This window comes from Pseudorca crassidens, chromosome 10 (assembly GCF_039906515.1).
Source record: "Pseudorca crassidens isolate mPseCra1 chromosome 10, mPseCra1.hap1, whole genome shotgun sequence".
In the NCBI taxonomy this organism is placed as follows: domain Eukaryota; kingdom Metazoa; phylum Chordata; class Mammalia; order Artiodactyla; family Delphinidae; genus Pseudorca; species Pseudorca crassidens.
Window position 1 is genome coordinate 94,559,275 of NC_090305.1, and position 22,970 is coordinate 94,582,244.

The window sequence follows — 22,970 nt, forward strand, 5'->3', positions numbered from 1 at the left end:
CAAAAAAAATTAATTTGGTAAAACTGAATAGAAGTAGGACCAGATAATCTGGAAAAAAAAAAAAAGTACTAGACTTTGGAAGGGCTCTTGCTAGTGAGAAGCTGGAACACTGGAGCTTCATTGGCCTCATGGTAAATCCACCTCTGGTCAAAAAGGCAGCAGACTGACAGAGGATGAGGCTTAGTAGGGACGTGAAAGCATTTCAGGACTCACAAGTGAAGGTGTACACTTTCCAGGAGGATCTGTTATAACTACAATTAAGGTCACTTGCTTTAAAACAAACACGAGATACTCACCCACATAAATAGGCTGACTCCACTCACTGGAGGGTCCCACCGCTCTGCACACAGAGCTCACTGCTGCTCTCACTTGAATGGAATACTCAGAAATACCATCAATTACGGAGATGAATGTATTGGTCGTCATTTTTTCTGTCTAAATGGGAAAAAATATCATTGTAAGAATCCCTGGACACACAATTTAAATTATGGCAATCATCAGGATGGGAGGTCGTATGTAAGTAATGTGACTCAGTATTCAGTGACCCATTTAAAATCAGTAAGACTCACATCGATTAGTTTATTCTAGACCACTTCACTATGGAGGTGTTGGCAGTCACCCTTGGGGGGAAAGCTATGTAGTAACCAAAATAAATAAAACAGGCAGTTGTAAGATCTAGATGATCCATCTGGGTCCATCTGATATTTCCAGACTGAAAGACTGGAATGGCACATAGCAGAATGCATAACCTCCCTCATCTTGTCCCTGGATATTCTCTAATCGCCGAACTAACAATATCACATGGCTTCCGCATTTTCAACAGGATCCAGCAAACTACAGTCTATGGCCAGTCTGGCCTGCTACCTGTTTTTGTAGGGCCTGCAAGCTAAGAATGACTTATATATTTTTCAGTGTTTGAAAGATATAAAAAGAATATTTTGTGACTCATGAAAAGTACATGAAATTGAAATTTCAGTGTCCACAAACACAGTTACTGGAACGCAGTTACACCTATTTGCTTGTATTGATGGCAGAGCTGAGTAATTGTGACAAAAACGGTATGATCTGCAAAGCCTAAAATACCTACTCTCTGGCCTTTTACAATGAAAGTGTGCTGATCCCTGATACAGTGTCTCACCCCAAGCCAGGGGGCAAGGAGCAAGGGATGGAGGGGGCATAAGGAAGCAGAAAGAGCAAAAGGACCTTGAATCTAGGAAGAAGAGGGTTTGAATCCCAGGTCTACCTCCAACTAACTGCAGGGCAATTTCCTTGACCTCTCTGAGCCTCAGTTTTCTCATCTGTAAAATAGGAACCATACCACCTAATGGATTATTGAATTAAATGGAATTAACTTTGTAAAGCCCAAGTTTAAAGATATATTGGGTTGAATCATATGAAAAGTGATAATATTCACCAACCCATTTTTGACCTGCAAAAACAGCCATTTTGGGCAGTTCAACCTAATAATAAGCACTCAGTAAATGCCAATTTGCCGTAGGCAACACAGGCTAACATTGTCTAGTGTTGAGATGAGGCTGTTTTCTCACAATCAAACCCTTCGTGTATGTTCTCTCTACTGGTCAGTGTCCCCACCGTGCAGCTAATACCCCAAACCCAAGATGTGTCCCTGGCCGCCTGTATCTTACCTACTCCTGAGTGTGTTTCTCCCTTCTTTGTCCCTGCTCCAAAACCACTGGCATTTTAGGTTTCATCATTTTTTGCTTGGACTGTTGCAGTAGCCACGAAACCGGTATTCTATGTCCACATGTCCCCTCTCCGTCCATACCCAGCTTTCATGCTGCTTCCAAAATAATTCTGCGATTCTGCAGATGTGTTCACATTTTTCTATCAAGCTAAACACTTAAGTGGTTTCCATTGCCTATGACCATGGTTTTAAAAAGAAAAACCATTTCTTTTTTTAAACAAAATCTTAGAGTCATTCTCGGAGAAGTTGCAGTGTAAGAGCTAGAGTTATGATTCCAACGTTGGCCTTATGTCCAGGCTGACTAAATTACTGCCACTTGGCTGAAGGAACCATGCTCACTCATGCTGTGGCGTTGCTCCTTCTGCCTAGAACCCCTGTCACTCCAAGTGTGGTTGGAGGACTGGTGTGAGTCAGGAGCTGTTTATTGCTGATCCTTGAGGAGATAAAGATAGAAATGGAGACAACACTTTGGGAGCTTTCCTAGCAACCTGGCATTGCCATGGCGTCCAGGACCAGGATCACTGGGCTTGTCTTTGGCTATATGTGATTTTTCTAGCAAATCATTTTTATTGTATTTTACAGAAGTACCAATGTAGGGTGGATTAGAAATTTTAAAAAGAAAGCCAGTCTTTCACCATGTGTGCTTAAATACATGGGGAAGTGCTGGCGAAAAGTCCTTCTCTGCTTCTCCCACTAAGCAAGTTTCTATTCATCCTTGAAGATTCTGTTCAATTCCCCTCCCCTGGGTGGAGGCCCTGGCAGCTTGCTTTGTCCATTCCCTCCTTTGTATCCACGTTGACATTGACGATGGTCAGGCAGCTCTGAGGCTGAGGGAGTGCATCCAGTAGACCAGGCCCCTTGATAGCAGAAACGGTACCTATTTACCTCTGTATATCCCACAGAGAAGCCAGATCGTAAATATTTATTAACCCGAATTGAATTGAATTGAATTTGTAAGGCAGAAGTTTGAATCCTGACTTCTATTCTATTCTTGCTTTGTGACTTTGGGCAACTTAATCTCTCTGTGCCTCACTTTGCTGTAAAATGAGAATGATCATTACATAATAGAGTAACTGTGAGGATAATAAAGCATAATGCATAGTTGATGCTCAGTAAATATTGACTTTCATTCAGTTCCTTTCCCCTTGAACTTTTTGTCCGTTAGGGCTAAGGAGGCAGTTTTTTTACGTTGTGGTAAAATGCACACAACACAGAAGTTACTATCTTAACCATTTTTAAATGGCACAGTTCAGTAGTAGAGTACATTCACATTATCGCCAGCACTCTCTTCATCTTGCGAAACTGAAACTACTCGTTAAACAAAAACTCCCCGTTCCCCCCTCACCCCAGCCCCGCAAAGCACCATTGTCTCCCCATTGCCTTGATGAATTGGACGGCTCTAGGCACCTCATATAAGTGGATTCATACAATATTTGTCTTTTAGTGACTGGCTTATTTCACTTAGCATAATGTTCTCAAGGTCCATCCATGATACAGTACATGTCAGGATTGTCTTCCTTTCTAAGGCTAACAATATTGCATTGTATGGATAGACCACATTTTGTTTATCCATTCCTCTGTCAATGGACACTTGGGTTGCTTCCTCCTTCTGGCTGTTGTGAATAATGCTGCTGTGAACACGGATGGACAGAGATCTTTGAGACCCTGCTTTCAATTTGTTTGGATATGTACCCAGAAGTAGAAAGGTTGGGTCATATGATAATTCTATTTTTGATTTTTGAGAAATCCCCGTACTGCTTTCCGTAGCAGCTGCACCATTTCACCAACAGTGGTGCTAATGAACTTTTATCTGATCCATTGCATTATTTTCAACCAAAAGTAATAGATCCTTTCAAGACAAAAAGCCAGTAAGGTTTGATTTATTTTCATAAAACCCAGGTAGATGGGGTTCCAAGGGGTAACCAGTGCAGTCACTGACAATAATTTTTTAAATGTCTCTAAAAGAACTCTATCATCGAATATCAGAATGAGCTGAAGCATTACCTGAAAATACCCTTTCCTTCTGTTGTAAATTTTCACTTCGTAATCAAAGCAATGGACCGGAAAAGCAGAAACTGGTTTCTCCCATTGGATAGAGAGACAGGTTCCTTCAATCTCTGCTGTGACTTTTGCTGGAGGATTTACTCGATCTAGGTTAAAGAACCGAGAGGTCAGTGATCACGGCTGGTAAATCTAATCCACCCACATTTCCCAAGGCATCTCTAAGCTGTGTCTTCTCGAGTACTGTACGCCAGGATTTAATCTACGAACCTGCAAGCCACAGGACTCCAGCGGCTCACATCTGACTCCCGTCTTGTGGTGCTAAAGGAGAGATCTCTCCCGTAAACCTCAGGGATTCCTACTTCAAAGGGCATCGAATGGTTAAATGCCTTTTCCTTCAGCTTACTGCAAGACCCAGCCCACCATCCATTTTTACTTCTCGGGTTGGATGGATCTGAGGACAAACCTGATCCTGGAGAGAAAATGCCCTGGAGCCTCCACTAAGCCCTGCTCTGTGAAGCAGGTGTGTGGCTGGACCGATTATTTCCTCTTCCTGGGCCTCAGTTTTTATTTCATTTTGTTTTGTGTATCTTGTTTTGGTTTGTTGTGAGGATTTAGTTTTCTCTTACAGAAAAAGAACGGATTGGGCTAAACTTGTCTTTACAAATAACTCCACAGTTCTTTCCCCTGAGATCTCACATGATTGTTTTATGGCCACTTGATGTGGATAGAAATTATCTCTGAGTGTCCTTGTCTTAAGTTATGTGACTTAGATCTCACAGTTACTGAGTCATAGGGACGAGCTAAGAATGGGGCCCACTGGCTCCAGAGCCTACCATCCCCTAAGCCAGAACATTTTTCATCAAAAGAGCATTTATTTCTTTTAGTAATCTGAGAAATTGGTCTCAATAAAATGAATATCACACAAGAAAATGCCCATGGTCTGTCCCAGGCTGTGTCCATTGGTGTCTTAATATCACTGTTTCTCAGGTCCCCCTCAGCATTTTTTATCACCTGTTTTCATGAAAGTGATATTTTTAGGTCATCTAAGTAATACTCTATCGAAGAGAATTCTGTAATCTCTTTAGCAAGTGCTGTGATTCTTTAAACAAAGTTATACTCCATTTGATACACATATAGATGATAGAAACAGATAGAGATGTCCCATGCCAAACCACGTCCTTTAAACAATCACATTTTGCGTACTTAATGGATACTTAGGCCAGGCACTCTTCTAAGCACTTTATAATTATCAACATACTTAATTGTCACAAAGACCTTGTAGGAAGTATTGATTTCTCCCCATATTTCAGATAAAAAGACTGAGGCCCAGAGAAATGACCAGCTTGTCTAAGGTCACTTAGCAAGTCAGTGGAGGAGCCAGGACCCAAGTCCAGGCAGCCTGGCTCCACAGCCCACGCTACTAAGCAGAGGCCACCACTGAAACCTTGAACGTTCAGAACCAGAAATGTTATGTGAGAGGCTCCTGATGAGCTGCCTTAATACAAGTATCTAGGATGAAGGAGAAGGTCTTCAGTTTTGAGAACTGAGCACGTGAAAGCTTAAATAATAGGCTTAGATCTGAGAACCACATGGTAAGGGGGACACTCTAACTCAAGAACACCCAGAGGAGAAAGTCCAGAAGGGTAGAGGATCATAGAAGAGTACATGAGAAATTGGGGGTCGGTAGCCCGGGGAAGAGGGACCTCAGGATGGGAAACCTGGCTGCCTTTGGATAGCTGAGGTACCATCTTGTGGGGAAAAGAATCAGACCTGCTTGGGGGTGGCACCAGCCCATCACAGGACCCATGGGCAGAAATATTACCAAACCAGCCAGAGCTGCTGCGAGACGATATGGGGTTCTTCCAGCAGTGAGTTTACTTTCCCTGGAGCGGTGATTCTCAACGAGGGGAGATTTTATCCCCTAGGGGACATTTTTATTGTCACAATTTGCGGGGGAGGAGGTGCTACTGGCATCTAGTAGGTGGAGACCAGGGCTGCTACTGAACACCTGGTAAGGCATAGGACAGGCCACACCCAGAGTTCTTTCGCCAAATATATCAGGAGCGCGGAGGCTGAGAAACCTTGACACTGGTTCTTAAGCAGCGGGCAGATGGTCACTTAGCATCAGACAAGTAGCTAAACCAGGTGATCCTTATAACCCCTCCCAGTGCTGAGATTCTGCGATTCGGTTATTTTGGCTTTGAGTCAAGCCCATCTTACCAATGGCATGAAGGGCAAAGAGCTCATCAAAAGGCTTGATCACAGCTTCCTCGCTTGAGCCGTTAACATACACTGCAAGTGAGTCGCGCCCTTTGCTATTGATAAAAGTCCTGGGAAACCAGCAGGCGATATTTCTCTGCAAGGTGTCTTTGCTGTATTCTTGGCATTCTTCAGTCCAAGAGCCATACCTGAATTGGAACACTCATAAGTTTTTAAGGCTGGCGGAATCAACCCACTCGCGAAAGTGAAAACAGATACTAACCTATAGTAGAGAAAATACTGCGTATCCTCAGGGGCATCCTTGCCAACAAGCCAGGTGCAGTGAAGAGAAACTTGGTACGGCCATAAGTGTGTGTAATTATTTGCCTTGGTGTTCGTGGTGCAAGTTAAATTCACAATTGAGGTTCCAGGAGACCCTAGATGGTCAAAAAATTTTTTTAGAAAGAGTGGATGTATGTATATGTATAACTGATTCACTTTGCTGTACACCGGAAAGTAACACAACAGTGTAAATTAACTCTCCTCCAATAAAGATTTAAAAAAAAAAAAAAGAGCAAGACATTGCCATGACAGCTTCTGATTGTTTCTTTAGAAAGGGTAGTGATTGGGGACATCAAAAAGGGCTTCACAGAGCAGGTATGATTTGATTTGGGCTATGAAGTATAGGAAGGATTCAGAAAAGCAGGTGAGCCCAGGAAAGCGAGGGCTCCGAGGCAGGACTGTGCTAGTGTGTAGGCGTCATGGCTGTAAATCCATCTGAGAAGAGCGCAGGAATCACATAGCGGGTGGTTGGAAAGATGTCCTGGAACCCAATTATGAGAGACCTGATTGGCCCAGATTTAGTTTATGACCCTCTGTCTTTTGAGCTGGGGAGGAGAAACATCCGCAATGCTGGCAGGGACGTGCCAGCCAGCGTTGGCTGGGTTATGACACTGAGAAGTGATCATGGTCTTTGGTGAGGATGTTGATGAGGTAAAAGGATACCGGGCAGGAACTGGTGACTGACAAAAGAAGAGAAAACTGAGGTGTTTGTTTTCTGACTTTCCTATGTTTACAAAGCCTGAAATATAAAACTGGGCTCTTAGAGGCCTGCCTTACCTGGTGGGGCTCTAAGTTCCGCGGAAACCCAGCTGCTTGGCTGGAGGGAGCGGTCCTTCCATGGGACCGTCTGCACACTTGCTGAAAAGCCTTTATGAAGGATGGTTACGCGTCTGCTCTCGGTGTTCCTGGTTTCGTACTAAAAATAAGACCCACAAGTCACGGTATGCAAAGGGGAAGTGGCCTTGAGAGAACTATTTTAATCAACTAGGCGTTTTCTTCCACTTTTAAAATGGCACGTAAACACAATGCAATGAAATCGTTTTGCTAGAAAAAATTAAACCCACTGCTTCAAGGTTATGTCCTTATCCCTAAACTCATCAAGTTGTAGACATTAAATAGGTGCAGCTTTTTACAGGTCAGTTATATCAAAATAAAGTGGTTTTAAAAATGAATAAATAAATTACCCAATTCGAGATGTGTACATGTTTCAAAAATACATAATACAAATACAAAAATTAATTCTTCAAGGATACCTGAATAAATGCTTCTTATAAAAACAAACAAAATGTTACAATGAAGGCTCCAGTTTCCTTTGACTACCATCTCTAGTTCCAGTCTCCTCCCCAGAGGTAACTTTTGACGGAAAATTCTCTAGAATTCCATATTGACTGGAATTTAATTTGTTTAATTTTATTGAGCATCTGCTAGGTACCTGGTGCTTTAATATATGCCTGCAGTGAAGTTGGGGCTCTGAGAGGTTAAGTGACTGGTCCACGATTCTAAAGGCAGGAAATGGCCGAACTGAGATTCGAACTTGGCCTCTTCGATTAGGTACCCTGCCCTCCTCCTCTTTTATTTGGCTTTTCTCTTCTGTTCTTTTGGCTATTTTAGAGGAAATTATATAAAACCAATATCTGAACCATTTTACCTCAGAAGTTACTAAACTTGATTTTTAAGTGGAAGAATTGTCCCAAAGTTAAAATGTTCCGAGCTGCTGTTTAATGCAGGTGTGGCACTGGTTCTCAGTCATTTCAATAGAGACATTGCTCTACTGGGAATATAACAAAAAGCCCTTTAGTGGTTTTCTTTTTTTTTTAGTTAAAATTTCTTTGATAAGGAAAATGCAGTCAAAGTTAAAAATTTTTTTTTTTTTTTTTTTTTTTTTTTTTTTTGCGGTATGTGGGCCTCTCACCGCTGTGGCCTCTCCCTCTGCGGAGCACAGGCTCTGGACGCGCAGGCCCAGTGGTCATGGCTCACGGGCCCAGCCGCTCCGCGGCATGCGGGATCCTCCCAGACCAGGGCACGAACCCGTGTCCCCTGCATCGGCAGGCGGACTCTCCACCACTGTGCCACCAGGGAAGCCCCAAAGTTAAAATTTAAATAAGGATTGCCATCAGAATAAACACTTACATCTTCTTCTTGTGGAGCATTTATTTTCACGTGATACCCTAGCTGGACATTTCTTTGTTCTTGATCAGTATTTGGTTCCCAGCGTAAAAGAACTTGAGCTAAATTGATAGCTTTAATGGTGAAATTGACAGGTGGGAGAAGTAAAACTGTAGATCAAAAGAAAAAAGCCACAGAATGTTTAATTTTACATAGCATTTTAAAGTTAAGTATTTTTTTGTGTAGTATAGTATTTTATTATGGCTATCAGAATGTATAACACTGAAATAATATTGGGAAAAGTTTCCTTAGAAATGTTTTTAGCTCATTTTCTTTTTACTTTGCCCAGGTATTTACCTATAACATCTACAGGTATTTTATTGAAATCTGAATATTTTACTATATCATTACTCAGTACAAGCATAATTTTCAAAGGGTCATTATCCATTAATGGACTGCAGTAATGTATTAGTTTGTGGGTAGCAATGTGTTTAATGACATGGAAGAAAATAGAATAGAAAATACCAGGTGCATCAAATATATAAGAAGTACTGTTTCACGAACCTCTTGTTTCTATTATAAGTGTACTCACATATTTGCATGTGTACTGGTTCATGATGTTAAAAGGATTTATTTCTTATTATGATTGAAGGTCAAAAAAACTTGTGAGCAAAATTACTCAAATAGGCATTTATAGAAAGAAAAGTGTTCTCTTCTCCCCGTTAATGAACTGCTCTCTAATGCTGCCTTGAAAATAAAAGCTTTCACAAAATAAAAGGTTTCATTTAAATTACAAAACCAATGCCTGTTCTTTTTAGAAACCTTGGAAAGCACAAATGCTCAAAAAAGAAAAGAAAAATTTACCCACGCTTCTATCACCGAGAGTGACATTAACATGTGATACATTCATTATCTTTTTTCTTGGGCATATGTTTATACAACTTTATAATTTTTGCTAAAATTACAATATTGTACAATTATGAAACCTCCTTTACTACATGTGAGGATGTTTCCACTGACCTTTAATATTCAGTAGCCTTCCCTGACTCTGCTTCCACACCTGCCATACAGTATTCTGAGGCTCTGTCTGTACTGCACTGCCCATTACGGTAGCCAGTGGCCACATGTGGCTATTTTATTTAAATAAAATCAAATGTTCATTGTCTTCATTGCATGAGCCATATTTCAAGTGCTCAATAGTCACTTATCACTGGACAGTGCAGGTACAGAACATTGTCATGGCCATAGCAAGGTTTCTTAGACAGTGCTGATGGGGGAACCACGTGGCAGTTCTTCTTTTCTTTAAACCCATTGATGAACAAGTTTCTGAAGCAAACCTACTGGAAGCTTCTTATTCTTTGGTTGTGAGGACTTGGAACCATTCCCTTGCCTGGGAAGACGTTTCAAATACGGCCATCAGCTGCAGCTTTATTCTGAGTGCCCGTTTACCCACACTTGGAATATGAAGTGTGGGTAAACTGCAGCGTAAAATGTGCATTTCAGCCGACGTTGCTTTCTTAAAATAGAGCATGTTTAAAGAGTTTGTATTCTGATAAGAATACATGTTCCATCCCTTTTTAAAAAATCATAATTTCCTAATTAATTATTATTTAGGAGAAAATAATGCTATCCTTTTTGTAATGTACTTTTTCTCAGAAAAAGAAATATTATTGAATTTAATAGACGGTGCTTACATTTTTTATCAGGAAGTAAGTCTACTTGCAGTATCACTGTGGCCCCCAAAAGAATCAGTGATGCAGGTGCCATGATGATGACATCCTACAGAAAACAGAGACAAAAATCCAAATTGCCACCTGTTGCCATTTTAAAGAAAAACTGGCAGCTCATTTCTAAAGAAAAATGTAGTCATTTTGCCATTTAACGAACATTTATGACCTTTCTGTTACGTGTTAGAAATACCAATATGAAGAAATCTTGGGCTTTGTCTTGCCAGTGTGGATCCGTAATCTGAGAGGCAGAATGAAGTGTAACTCGATAATTGTAATTCCAGTCTAAAAGCTGCTCCCATAAAGATGTTTATGGGGCACAGTAGGAGCAAAGGGACTTCTGAATTGAGTCCTAAAGGATGAACTAGAGTTCTTGACACACACACAAGTGAGCACAGGCATCTCTGGTGGCCTTGCACACAGCCATGCGAAGCCGGAAGAGAAGAAAGAAAATAAGAGAGGATTGCTATTCAGCGGGAGACCAGAGCAGATCTTTGAACAGTAAAAGTTCTAGGCAGAGTTAATCAAATTGAAAGTAAATACCATTGCCAGTTTCATTAATAAGTATTTAAATATGAGCCAACATGACAAGAAACTTAAATCTAAAACAATTTTAATGTGGGAAAGAGAAAATTTGTATCACAAACCTAGAATGTGTGTGGTACTTTGAACTGTGAAGAGGCTGAATTTTTTGATGAAGCCAGAAAGGAACAGGCTATAAAAGAAAATGAAGACGTAGTTAATAGGCCTGGAGAAGATAAAAACAATATTTCTATTTATTTGAAATAAGCAGACAATGAAAAGGAATCTCGAGTAGAAAAGTTAGCATAACTCAAGTGTGGCCATCTGAAAAAGTGGTTAGGTCATTTCAGCAACTTTTTTTTTACATGTGAAAGAAAAGAATGGAGGATCTCTTGTTGGGAACTGTAGATTAGAAATCTTGAGTGTTTCCTCCAAAAATTTCGAAAGGCATTTTTCATATGAACTTAAAGAACAAAAGTAACATTCCACCTGCTGTGTGCTGCCCTCGCTTTTACAAAGCATTTCTTCCTGTTCTCTCTCATGAGCTACCTCCCACACCTCCCCACCAGTGAAATGGTGTGTGGTTATTATCCAGTTTACAAGGGGGAAAAGGTGTCTAACAAGTTAAATAATTTGCCAAAAATCACGTGTCTGGTAAATCATGGAACGTAGACCCAATCTCATATCTTCCAACCATAAAACCTTTGTTCTGTACTAATTTAAATGACATGATTTTCAATCTAAAGATTTATTTAAATGGTTTGGTGTTTTCCAAACATAATTCTGGTAGAACCACAGAAGATAGAACTTGGCTAAATGGATACGTTCAGGAAGTACAAAAACCACGCTTTCTTCACTTTTACAACTTAACTTACTGTTATCACTGTTCAACTTGCTAATGAAATTAGTAAAATGTCGCAACATAGAAAACAAACAGCATACAAAGCATTTAACTCCTTTTTTAAACAAACTTAAGTATTACTAATCAGAGTTATGCCGCTTTTGATAAAAATAATCCTGTTTCTTTCTCTCTGATGATTTCACACCATGTAGAAAAAGAATTTTTAAAACAACAGTGACAATAAAAGCAAGTATTCTTGTATTTTTAAAGGTTTCAATAAGTGAGAATGTTAAGGAATTAAAGGCAAGCATTAGTAATTTACTAAGCCTGAGAAGCAAAGATAAAAAATCGTTAACAAACAACAAAGATAGCTTCCTCTTCAAGTTTAGAAGCTGATGTCTTTGAAATGTCAGCATTTACGGAAATAATATCACATATGTTCTAACTTTGCACTAATCGTCATTAACAGGAAGAATTCTAGGTCAGAAAAAAATGTAACATTGATATTCCTGAGTGACTTTTACTGCCTGGCAGAGTAAGTAGTAAGTTATAACCATACTTGTAAAAATAATAAATGTCTATCCTTTGCAGTTAAATTGTTGAAGTAATAAACTATTGAATGTCTCAGTGGGGAGATAATTGAAAATTTTACACAACCAAGCAGTCTCCCCTAGAATTTGCTATGTGTTCTGCTTTTATAGCTGTTGAATATAGAATTATTTTTCAAATTTTCATTTGATCATTCAAAAATTTTTCAATGATTAATTTTTTGGCCATAAAACAGTCATACACTATTTTTCCCCATCTTATTGTGATATTTTCTCTTAAACAGGATGATAACTTTGACCGAAAACTGGTTGTCTTATAGGCAACGTGAGATAGTCAAGTGGGAGTATAAATTTTACCAAGAATGACAATTTTTTGTGGACCAGATAAATTCCATACAAGGCTGGGTATTACTGGAGTTTTGACAATTGATCCCGTATTTTCTATAATTCTGTTTGCTCTGCTTTTTCCCTGAAAACACCTTCAGCCTTTGCTCATGTCGCCCTAATATTTCTGGTTCCAGGCATAGCAATCACCTTTACTGGAAAAACAGCTTGAATCTCTTGGGGTCATCTCTTTAATCCAAAGATATACTGCTATATAGATGTCAACTGGGTAATATTTCATTGTGCAATAGGCTATTTCGCTACCTTAAAAATATATCAGAATGACATGTTCAATTCACTCTTTTCATGGCTACCAATTAAAATCCAGCAGAAAACCGTTACATTGTTAAAATAAGATCCAAATTCAGCAGAATGCAGCAAACATGGGTTTCCAGGCTTCCCTGGTGGCACAGTGGTTGAGAGTCCGCCTGCCGATGCAGGGGACACGGGTTCGTGCCCTGGTCTGGGAAGATCCCATATGCCGCAGAGCGGCTGCGCCTGTGAGCCATGGCCGCTGAGCCTGCACGTCCGGAGCCTGTGCTCCGCAACGGGAGAGGCCACAACAGTGAGAGCCCCGCGTACCGCAAAAAAACAAAAAAAACCATGTGTTTCCTACTTACGATTGTCAGAAATGTATGCTCAGGCTTCCCTGGTGGTGCAGGGGTTAAGAATCTACCTGCCAATGCAGGGGACACGGGTTTGAGCCCTGGCCCGGGAAGATTCCACGTGCTGTGGAGCAACTAAGCCCGTGCATCACAACTACTGAGCCTGCGCTCTAGAGCCCATGAGCCACAACTACTGAGCCTGTGAGCCACAACTACTGAGCCTGCGGGCCACAACTACCGAAGCCCTCGCACCTAGAGCCTGTGCTCCACAACAAGAGAAGCTACTGCAGTGAGAAGCCCGCGCACCACAAAGAAGAGTAGCCCTGCTCCCCACAACTAGAGAAAGCCCACGTGCAGCAACGAAGACCCAATGCAGCCAAAAAAAGAAAAGAAAAAAAAAAAAAACACACTCAGTGTCTTAGAGAGTCCATGGGCTACCTGTTCGTGTGACATTTCACTGAGTCAATCTAAAATTTCTCGAGCGCTCTCTGAGAATCTGGCTTCTAGTAGGTGTTATATTCTTTGAAATTTAGAGGAAACCAGAGCACCATCTCTTGCACTACAGGTGTTTCTAGAAAGTTGGGTGAAGTCCTGACAATTGGCAACAAATTTCCCCAGTGTTCCTGAGAATTCGTCAGATTCTACTGAAGTTCAGACAATATTTTCCCCACTCTCTTTCCCACATATTTTGCTGCCCCGGTACATTTGTTTTTTATAACCAAAGTTGAATTTACCCCTTTTAAAGAAACTTTTTGAGTCAACTGTGGTGACAGTGAACTCAAACTCAATCTCAGTGAACAGAAATTGAAAAGCAACTGAGAGGATTCATGGTCTGTTAAGCCCTTAAAAGTAGAGTTTACTTTTTACGTCTTTTCTTTTTTCCTTTTTTTTCCTGTACAGTGTAATCAGCAATAAAACCTATCTCTTGGGGGATGAAGAATAAATAAATAACCCAAGGTGTAAAATGCAAATGACATGTTTAGGTAGGTAGCTAGGTATGTTGCCTTACCCCCAAATGAGAAATCTACACATTCCTAAAAATACAAGTGGGTAACAAGGGCCATATATAAGGCAGGCAACTTTTTTTTTTTTCCTGCTACGGAACTTCTGATTAATTTTCTGAAATAGTCCTAAAATGTAACTCAGGGATTCAGATTGTTGCCACAGCCATAAACACTTGTTAGCCAAGGCAGAAAAGGTGCTGCCACCCTGAGTATTTGGAAACTGCTGGCAGAAGGAGTTTGCTGCAAATCTCCGAGAGGTTGGATGTCTTCTAGCGAATTGCACGTGGTGCACTGTCATCCCACATCCACGCGTTCCCTTCCCCAGACTCACCCCCTTTCCTGGGCTTAGCTGTCTCCTGCGGTCCTCCTGTTTCCCACGACTGTACTCAGTAGCAGAAAGCCAGGACCACGTCCATCAGCCCCTAGCACAGTGTCAGGTGCAGGGCAGGTGCTGCACATGCCTGGTCCTATAAAGAGTAAAGGCAAATTAACACACAACCCTTAACATGTCAAGCCCTTTACGGTAAAACCTAGTATAGGGACAAGTTAGATGAGAGCACGGCAGGCTGGGAACATACAACAAGCCTGGTCTGTTTTGGGGGAGGTGTGATACTTTTGGTAACTTGCCTAAAAATTTCCCCAAGCAGCATTTCAAGTAGTGAAAACAAATGAGTTGATTTGCATTCCAAAACTTTATTATGTTTGAAATGCAAACTTTGAACAAATAGCTACATACATTAACATATTTTTCAATAACTATGAAAGAGGGCATACCCTTTCACAAGAAGTAGAAGCTGCACCAGGTAATGGAGTTTTCGGCCTGATAATTCATTAAATTGGGTATCAAATACAGTAATCAATATGGCTACAAAAGCAGTCATTTTACATGTGTTGATGAATTTTAGGCTAATAGATTAATAAGAGATTCAGATTTTTCTTTGTCTTCCTTTCTCCTCCTTTTTTTCTTCATTCCATCCATTTCTTCTGTATACATGGAGATATGTTTACATTGCTTTGGGTGAAAATTGAATTACTGAACATAAAACCAAGTGAGATATTTCAGCAAGTTTTTGTACATTTTATATAAAATCAAACGATTTTGAAAAAATTGTTTGAAAATCCTAGAATCCCCTGAAGATACAAAAAACAGAATGCCTTCTGTTAGAGGCAATGCAATCATCTCCTTCTTTGTTGTTGTTGTTTCTTAATTTGTAGCTTTCTCAATTAACTGAAACTTCCTCACAATATTGAGCTATTTTATTATATCCTGTACCCTATTTTCTAAATTCACATATTCCCTCAGAAATCTTGGCAGAATGCATGTTCTCATTTTAATCACTAAAGTATCTGCAACGGTGGGAAACAAACCTCTTACACAAACATCAACAAAAACTGTAGGTGTTATTTTAATGTGACTCACCTTCGCACGGATTTGCACACCTCAGTTACTTAGCCAACACACAGGAATAGAACGCTACACCCAGAGTCTATATGACCTGCCTGATGCCATGTCCATAGCACCAGTATTAGTTCTGTCCCTGCTAGTAATAGAGTTTCAAGGGGTTTTGTTTTCCCCTTTATTTAAAAGTTGGCCGTATATTTATAAATCATTCTCTGTCACTTTTCCTATCCCCCCTCCGCCCCCACCGTGTAATGAAATCATTAGGAGGTGGAGCCCAGGGTATTATTAGAGAGAAAGAGACATTTGCTCACTCGGAGATGAATCAGCCTTGGATCCCCACTTACTGAGAAGTGCAGTGCCATGTCATCAGAAGCAGCCGCAGGGCATTGAAAATGAACCTTATCTCTGGGTGCACTTTTTGACTTAGAGACGGATCTCCTTCACTGTTTCATCATCGCAGCTGTAATGGTTAAAAACTCACAGCCAGTTTCCTTGACGATGGGATGGCAGCAGGGCTACTCTAAGCAAATATTCAGGAGCATTTGTGAGCGGGCAGTTCTGGACGAGCCTTAACCGAAACTCCCAAGCACTAAGCTGCTGCCAAGTGAGGGATCTCTCTGGTCCTGATAGCCACTATCTGATAACTGTCTCATCTGCATTTTCATTCTCTTTCAAGATGCTTTGTTCTCTTCAGGAGTTGAAATGAACGTTTGCTTCTGGGTGACAAGGTAATCAGGTTTTCTCTGGGCACTTTCCAGCCCTGCGTTTCTGTTTTCTTTATGTGCTTCAGTCAACTAGGGTATGTATAGCACCTCTGTTACTTACGCAATACCAGGCACATGATTTGACAGAAAAACGGGGCATCCACCATTCCCTACAAGCTGAGCAGCAATTCTCAGTTTTCTGGGGATGCATTAACCCTTCTCTGCTATGTTAGCAGGTCCTGCGCCCTCAGGGAAATGGGTGTGTGCCATGGCAGGGGGCAGAGGAGGGAGAAAGAGTCTCCGGGTGCCATCAGTTGCTGGCGTCGGTAGCCTGGACGCGCCCTGAACAAATTGAGACGGTGGCTGTGTCTGCACGCACCCTGGGACTTTCCCTTTTCTGTCATCTCCCGGTTCCCAGTGTAGCACCTCAGCTGTCCTCTCCTAAGTACCTTCAATTTAAGTAAACCTAGTTGGGTTTTCCTGTCCTTTGTTCCACTTCTGTCTGGGGAGTTTCCAGCCCACTGACTTGCAAAGCTGACTTTAAAAAAAAATGTTGCCCGTGTGTGAATAGACAACAGTGGCACTTAATGTATCAAGTGTCTGAGCCAGGTGGGAGTCTTTGCCTTTGCAAGGGGACCTCCAGGCTTAGCCCAAGGTGGTGAGTGATGGCAGGCCCTGAGAAGCCACTGCACAACTGGGAACCGAGGGGCCTAGGTCCCCACAGAGGAGACGCAGAGAGAGGTGATATCCAGGTGAGATAAGGGCTTCAGTTTGTAAGATGACAGATGATTGGGACCCTCAATGAGACATCCTTCAAGTCAGTGAATGTCATGTGCAAGGACAGCCATTGGGATCCCCAAGGTAATTGTTTTCGCAGTTGCCAAAAAGGAACCAGATCAATTGTTATTAGATGAGAGACACCTTCAAGATGGCCGAGGAGTAAGATGTGGAGGTCACCTTCTTCCCCACAAATACATCAGAAATACATCTACGTGTGGAAGAACTACAGAACACCTACTGAACGCTGGCAGAAGACCTCAGACTTTCCAAAAGGCAAGAAACTCCCACGTACGTGGCCGTGTAGCTGACAGGGTCTTGGTGCTCCGGCCGGGTGTCAAGCCAGAGCCTCTGAGGTGGGAGAGCTGAGTTCAGGAAATTGGTCCACGAGAGACCTCCCGACTCCACGTAATATCAATCAGCAAAAGCGCTCCCAGAGATCTCCATCTCAACGCTAAGGCCCACCTCAACTCAACGACCAGCAAGCTACAGTGCTGGACACCCTATGCCAAACAGCTAGCAAGACAGGAGCACAACCCCATGCATTAGCAGAGAGGCTGCCTAAAATCATAAGTCCACAGACACCCCAAAACACAACACCAGACACGGTCCTGCCCACCACAAAGACAAGCCTCGTCCACCAGAACACAGGCACTAGTCCCCTCCACCAGGAAGCCTACACAACCCACTAAACCAACCTTACCCACTGGAGGCAGACACCTAAAACAACAGGAACTACAAACCTGCAGCCTGCAAAAAGGAGACCCCAAATGCAGTAAGTTAAGCAAAATGAGAAGACAGAGAAATATGCAGCAGATGAAGGAGCAAGGTAAAAACCCACCAGATCTAACAAATGAAGAGGAAATAGGCAGTCTACCTGAAAAAGAATTCAGAATAATGATAGTAAAGATGATCCAAAATCTCAGAAATAGAATGGAGACGATACAAGAAACATTTAAAAAGGGCCTAGAAGAAGTAAAGAGCAAACAAACAATGATGAACAACACAATAAATGAAATTAAAAATTCTTTAGAAGGAATCAATAATAGAATAACTGAGGCAGAAGAAGGAATAAGTGACCTGGAAGATAAAATAGTAGAAATAACTACCACAGAGCAGAATAAAGAAAAAAGAATGAAAAGAATTGAGGACAGTCTCAGAGACCTCTGGGACAACATTAAATGCACCAACGTTCGAATTATAGGGATCCCAGGAGAAGAAGAGAAAAAGAAAGGGACTGAGAAATTATTTGAAGAGATTATAGTTGAAAACTTCCCTAATATGGGAAAGGAAACATTCAGTCAAGTCCAGGAAGCACAGAGAGTCCCATCCAGGAAAAATCCAAGGAGAAACATGCCAAGACACATAATAATCAAAATATCAAACATTAAATACAAAGAAAAAGTATTAAAAGCAACAAGGGAAAAACAAATAACATACAAGGGAATCCCCGTAAGGTTAACAGCTGATCTTTCAGAAGAAACTCTGCAAGCCAGAAGGGAGTGGCAGAACATATTTAAAGTGATGAAAGGGAAAAACCTACAACCAAGATTATTCTACCCAGCAAGTATATCATTCAGATTCGACAGAGAAATTAAAAGCTTTACATACAAGCAAAAGCTAAGGGAATTCAGCACCACCAAACCAGCTTTACAACAAATGCTAAAGGTACTTCTCTAGACAGGAAACACAGAAGGAAAAGACCTTCAAGAAAACAAGGGAGAAGACTCAAAACAATAGAATTAGAAATGAAAAAGGAGAAGTAACAACTGACGCTGCAGAAATACAAAGGATCATGAGAGAATACTGCAAGCAACTATATGCCAATAACATGGACAACCTGGAAAAAATGGACAAATTCTTAGAAAAGCGCAACCTTCCGAGACTGAACCAGGAAGAAATAGAAAATATAAACCTACCAATCACAAGCACTGAAATTGAGACTGTGATTAAAAATCTTCCAACAAACAAAAGCTCAGGACCAGATGGCTTCACAGGCGAATTCTATCCAACATTTAGAGAAGAGCTAACACCTATCCTGCTCAAACTCTTCCAAAATATAGCAGAGGGAGGAACACTCCCAAACTCATTCTACGAGGCCACTGTCACCCTGATACCAAAACAGAGAAAGATGTCAGCAAAAAAAATTAAATGCAGGCCAGTATCACCAATGAACATAGATTCACAAATCCTCAATAAAATACCAGCAAACAGAATCTAACAGCACATTAAAAGGATCATACACCATGATCAAGTGGGGTTTATCCCAGGAATGCAAGGATTCTTCAATATATGCAAATCAATCGATGTGATATACCATATTAACAAACTTAAGGAGAAAAACCATATGATCATCTCAGTAGATGCAGAAAAAGCTTTTGACAAAATTCAACACCTATTTATGACAAAAACCCTCAAGAAAGTAGGCAGAGAGGGAACTTACCTCAACATAATAAAGGCCATATACGACAAGCCCACAGCAAACATCATTCTCGATTGTGAAAAACTGAAAGCATTTCCTCTAAGATCAGGAACAAGACAGGGTTATCCATTCTCACCACTATTATTCAATACAGTTTTGGAAGTTTTAGCCACAACAATCAGAGAAGAAAAAGAAATAAAAGGAATCCATTCTCACCACTATTATTCAATACAGTTTTGGAAGTTTTAGCTGCAACAATCAGAGAAGAAAAAGAAATAAAAGGAATCCAAATTGGAAAAGAAGAAGTAAAGTTGTCACTGTTTGCAGATGACACGATACTATATGTAGAGAATCCTAAAGATGCTACCAGAAAACTACTAGAGCCAATCAGTGAGTTTGGTAAAGTAGCAGGATACAAAATTAATGCACAGACGTCTCTTGCATTCCTATAGACTAATGATGAAAAATCTGAAAGAGAAATTAAGGAAACTCCCATTTACCATTGCAACAAAAAGAATAAAATACCTCGGAATAAACCTACGTAACGAGACAGAAGACCTGTATGCAGAAAACTACAAGACACTGATGAAAGAAAGATGATACAAACAGATGGAGAGATATACCATGTTTTTGGATTGGAAGGATCAACATTGTGAAAATGACTCTACTACCCAAAGCAATCTACAGATTCTATGCAATCCCTGTCCAACTAACAATGGTATTTTTCCCAGAACTAGAACAAAAAATTTTGCATTTGTATGGAAACACAAAAGACCCCGAATAGCCAAAACATTTTTGAGAAAGAAAAACAGAGCTGGAGGAATCAGGTGCCCTGACTTCAGACTATACTACAAAGCTACAATAATCAAGACAGTATGGTACTGGCACAAAAAGAGAAACACAGATCAATGGAACAGCATAGAAAGCCCAGAGATAAACGCACGCACATATGGTCGCCTTATTTTTGATACAGGAGGCAAGAATACACAATGGAGAAAAGACAGCCTCTTCAATCAGTGGTGCTGGGAAAACTGGACAGCTACATGTAAAAGAATGAAATTAGAGCATTCCCTAACACCACACAGAAAAATAAACTCAAAATGGATTAAAGACCTAAATGTAAGACCAGATACTATAAAACTCTTAGAGGAAAACCTAGGCAGAACACTGTACAACATGAATCACAGCAAGATCCTTTTTGACCCACCTCCTAGAGAAATGGAAATAAAAACAAAAATAAACAAATGGGACCTAATGAAACTTAAAAGCTTTTGCACAGCAAAGGACATCATAAACAAGATGAAAAGACAACCCACAGAATGGGAGAAAATATTTGCAGATGAAGCAATGGACAAAGGATTAATCTCCAAAATTTATAAGTAGCTCATGCAGGTCAATATCAAATAAACAACCGTATCCAAAAATCGGCAGAATACCTAAACAGACCATTTCTCTAAATAAGATATACAGATTGCCAGCAAACACATCAAAGGATGCTCAACATCACTTATCAATAGAGAAATGCAAATCAAAACTACAATGAGGTATCACCTCACACTGGTCAGAATGGCCATCATCAAAAAATCTACAAACAGTAAATGCTGGAGTGGGTGTCAAGAAAAGGGAACCCTCTTGCACTGTTGGTGGGAATGTAAATTGATATAGCCACTATGGAGAACAGTTTGGAGGTTCCTTAAAGAACTAAAAATAGAACTACCATACGACCCAGCAGTCCCACTACTGGGCATGTACCCTGAGAAAACCGTAATTCAAAATGAGTCATGTACCACAATGTTCACTGCAGCTCTATTTACAATACCCAGGATGTGGAAGCAACCTAAGCGTCCATCAACAGATGAATGGACAAAGAAGATGTGGTACATATATACAAAGGAATATTACTCAGCCGTAAAAAGAAACTAAATTGAGTTATTTGTAGTGAGGTGGATGGACCTAGAGACTGTCATACAGAGTGAAGTAAGTCAGAAAGAGAAAAACAAATACCGTATGCTAACACATATGTATGGAATCTAAAAAAAAAAAACAGAAAACCAGGCTCTGAAGAACCTAGGGGCAAGACAGGAATAAAGATGCAGACGTAGAGAATGGACTTGAGGACACGGGGAGGGGGAAGGGTAAGCTGGGACGAAGTGAGAGAGTGGCATGGACATATATACACTACCAAATGTAAAATAGATAGCTAGTGGGAAGCAGCCACATAGCACAGGGAGATCAGCTCGGTGCTTTGTGACCACCTAGAGGGGTGGGATAGGGAGGGTGGGAGGGAGATGCAAGAGGGAGGAGATATGGGGCTATATGTGTATATATATATATATATATATATATATATATATATATATATATAGCTGATTCCCTTTGTTTTAAAGGAGAAAGTAACACACCATTGTAAAGCATTTATACTCCAAAAAGATGTTAAAAAAATCGAATTAAGGCATTAATCCTGAAATTTTATACTACTTAATATTAACTACAAAGGGGTTTGAGTGAATTAGTTGAGTATATGAATCACAATAAACCTGTTAACAAACAAACAAAAATTGTTATTAGATGATCTGAAAAAAAAAAAATGTGATTTTTTTCCTTGGGGAAAGGAAAGTTGAAGAGGGAACAGAGAGAGATACATTTGTTTGCTAAGAAGGACCCAGAAAATTTCAGATACAGTCTCAGCCATCTGGTCTGCTCTTTAGAGTCCTATATCTAATTTTAGTTGTAGCATATTTGTCACTCTAGAAGCCTTAAAACTAGTTATTAATCATTGTGAGGGCAGTAATTTCTGGCCTGAAAGGCTGTTTTAACATTTTCTTAATTTCTTACATACATTTATTCATCGAATATTTAATGAATGCACCTATGCATTGTGCCAGGCACTGTTACAGGTATAAAGAAAATTAGACCTGGCTTGTACCCTGGATACCATCACTGAAGGTATATGACTATGCCAATATTAAAAGCAAAAACAAATGTGCTCATGTTTTGTCCCCATGCCCTATTTCCAAATAAGCCCAAAGGAAAATACGGGAGGGCTTTGTATAGTTGTTTTCTTGTTTGTTTTTTCTTTGTGTGTGGGAACGACTCTTCTTTAGAATAAATTGTAAATGTCCAAAGACAGTATAATGGAACATGCTAGAAGGATTCACAAAAATGGTTTTTCAAAAAGTGAAATCAAATTTGCCTGTTTTTCTTAAGCTAAATAGTCTGGGTTTCGCTGAAGAGTGTAAGTGAAAATATGAATAGTAATAACATGGAAATCTGGATGCAGTGGTTTTACCTTGAACCCTGGTTAAAGGTGCTTATTGAAGGTTTTACTTCTAGGAATCCATTCCTTGGAAAACGTGAAATGTAGAAGATTTATCTGAGAGAGGGAAAGTAAACACAATTCATTGTACTTATAATAATAAAAGTAATGTAGAAATGGTTAAGAGAAATGTATGGCTTTTAAAGGTTGAAATAGGTGGATAATAAAAGGAGTGTTTATCAAGAACTTTTAAACACAGGGTATTATGGGAAAATGCTAAGTAAAAACAACAGGAGTGCAGATATGCATATATAAATATATAATTATTTTTCATAATCTCATTTTCTGTCAAAAGACCAAACTGATAGGAGTGGTTCTCTCTAAGTGGTAGGCGTTTTAGTTAGGTATTGCTACAGAGCAAC

At 40.3% G+C, this 22,970-nt stretch overlaps 1 protein-coding gene across 1 annotated transcript in view; it reads right to left on the reverse strand.

The window, feature by feature from the left end:
- The window catches only part of IL5RA (interleukin 5 receptor subunit alpha), a 52,867-nt gene that overhangs the window by 18,120 nt on the left and 11,777 nt on the right, over positions 1-22,970 (reverse strand). Inside the window, exons 3-9 of the mRNA XM_067755775.1 lie at positions 10,051-10,135; positions 8,381-8,526; positions 7,028-7,166; positions 6,192-6,345; positions 5,930-6,117; positions 3,710-3,855; positions 297-435 (exon numbers count right to left, since the gene is read on the reverse strand). Of these exons, the coding sequence (XP_067611876.1) occupies positions 297-435; positions 3,710-3,855; positions 5,930-6,117; positions 6,192-6,345; positions 7,028-7,166; positions 8,381-8,526; positions 10,051-10,135 (997 nt within the window). The remainder of the gene's footprint in view (positions 1-296; positions 436-3,709; positions 3,856-5,929; positions 6,118-6,191; positions 6,346-7,027; positions 7,167-8,380; positions 8,527-10,050; positions 10,136-22,970) is intronic.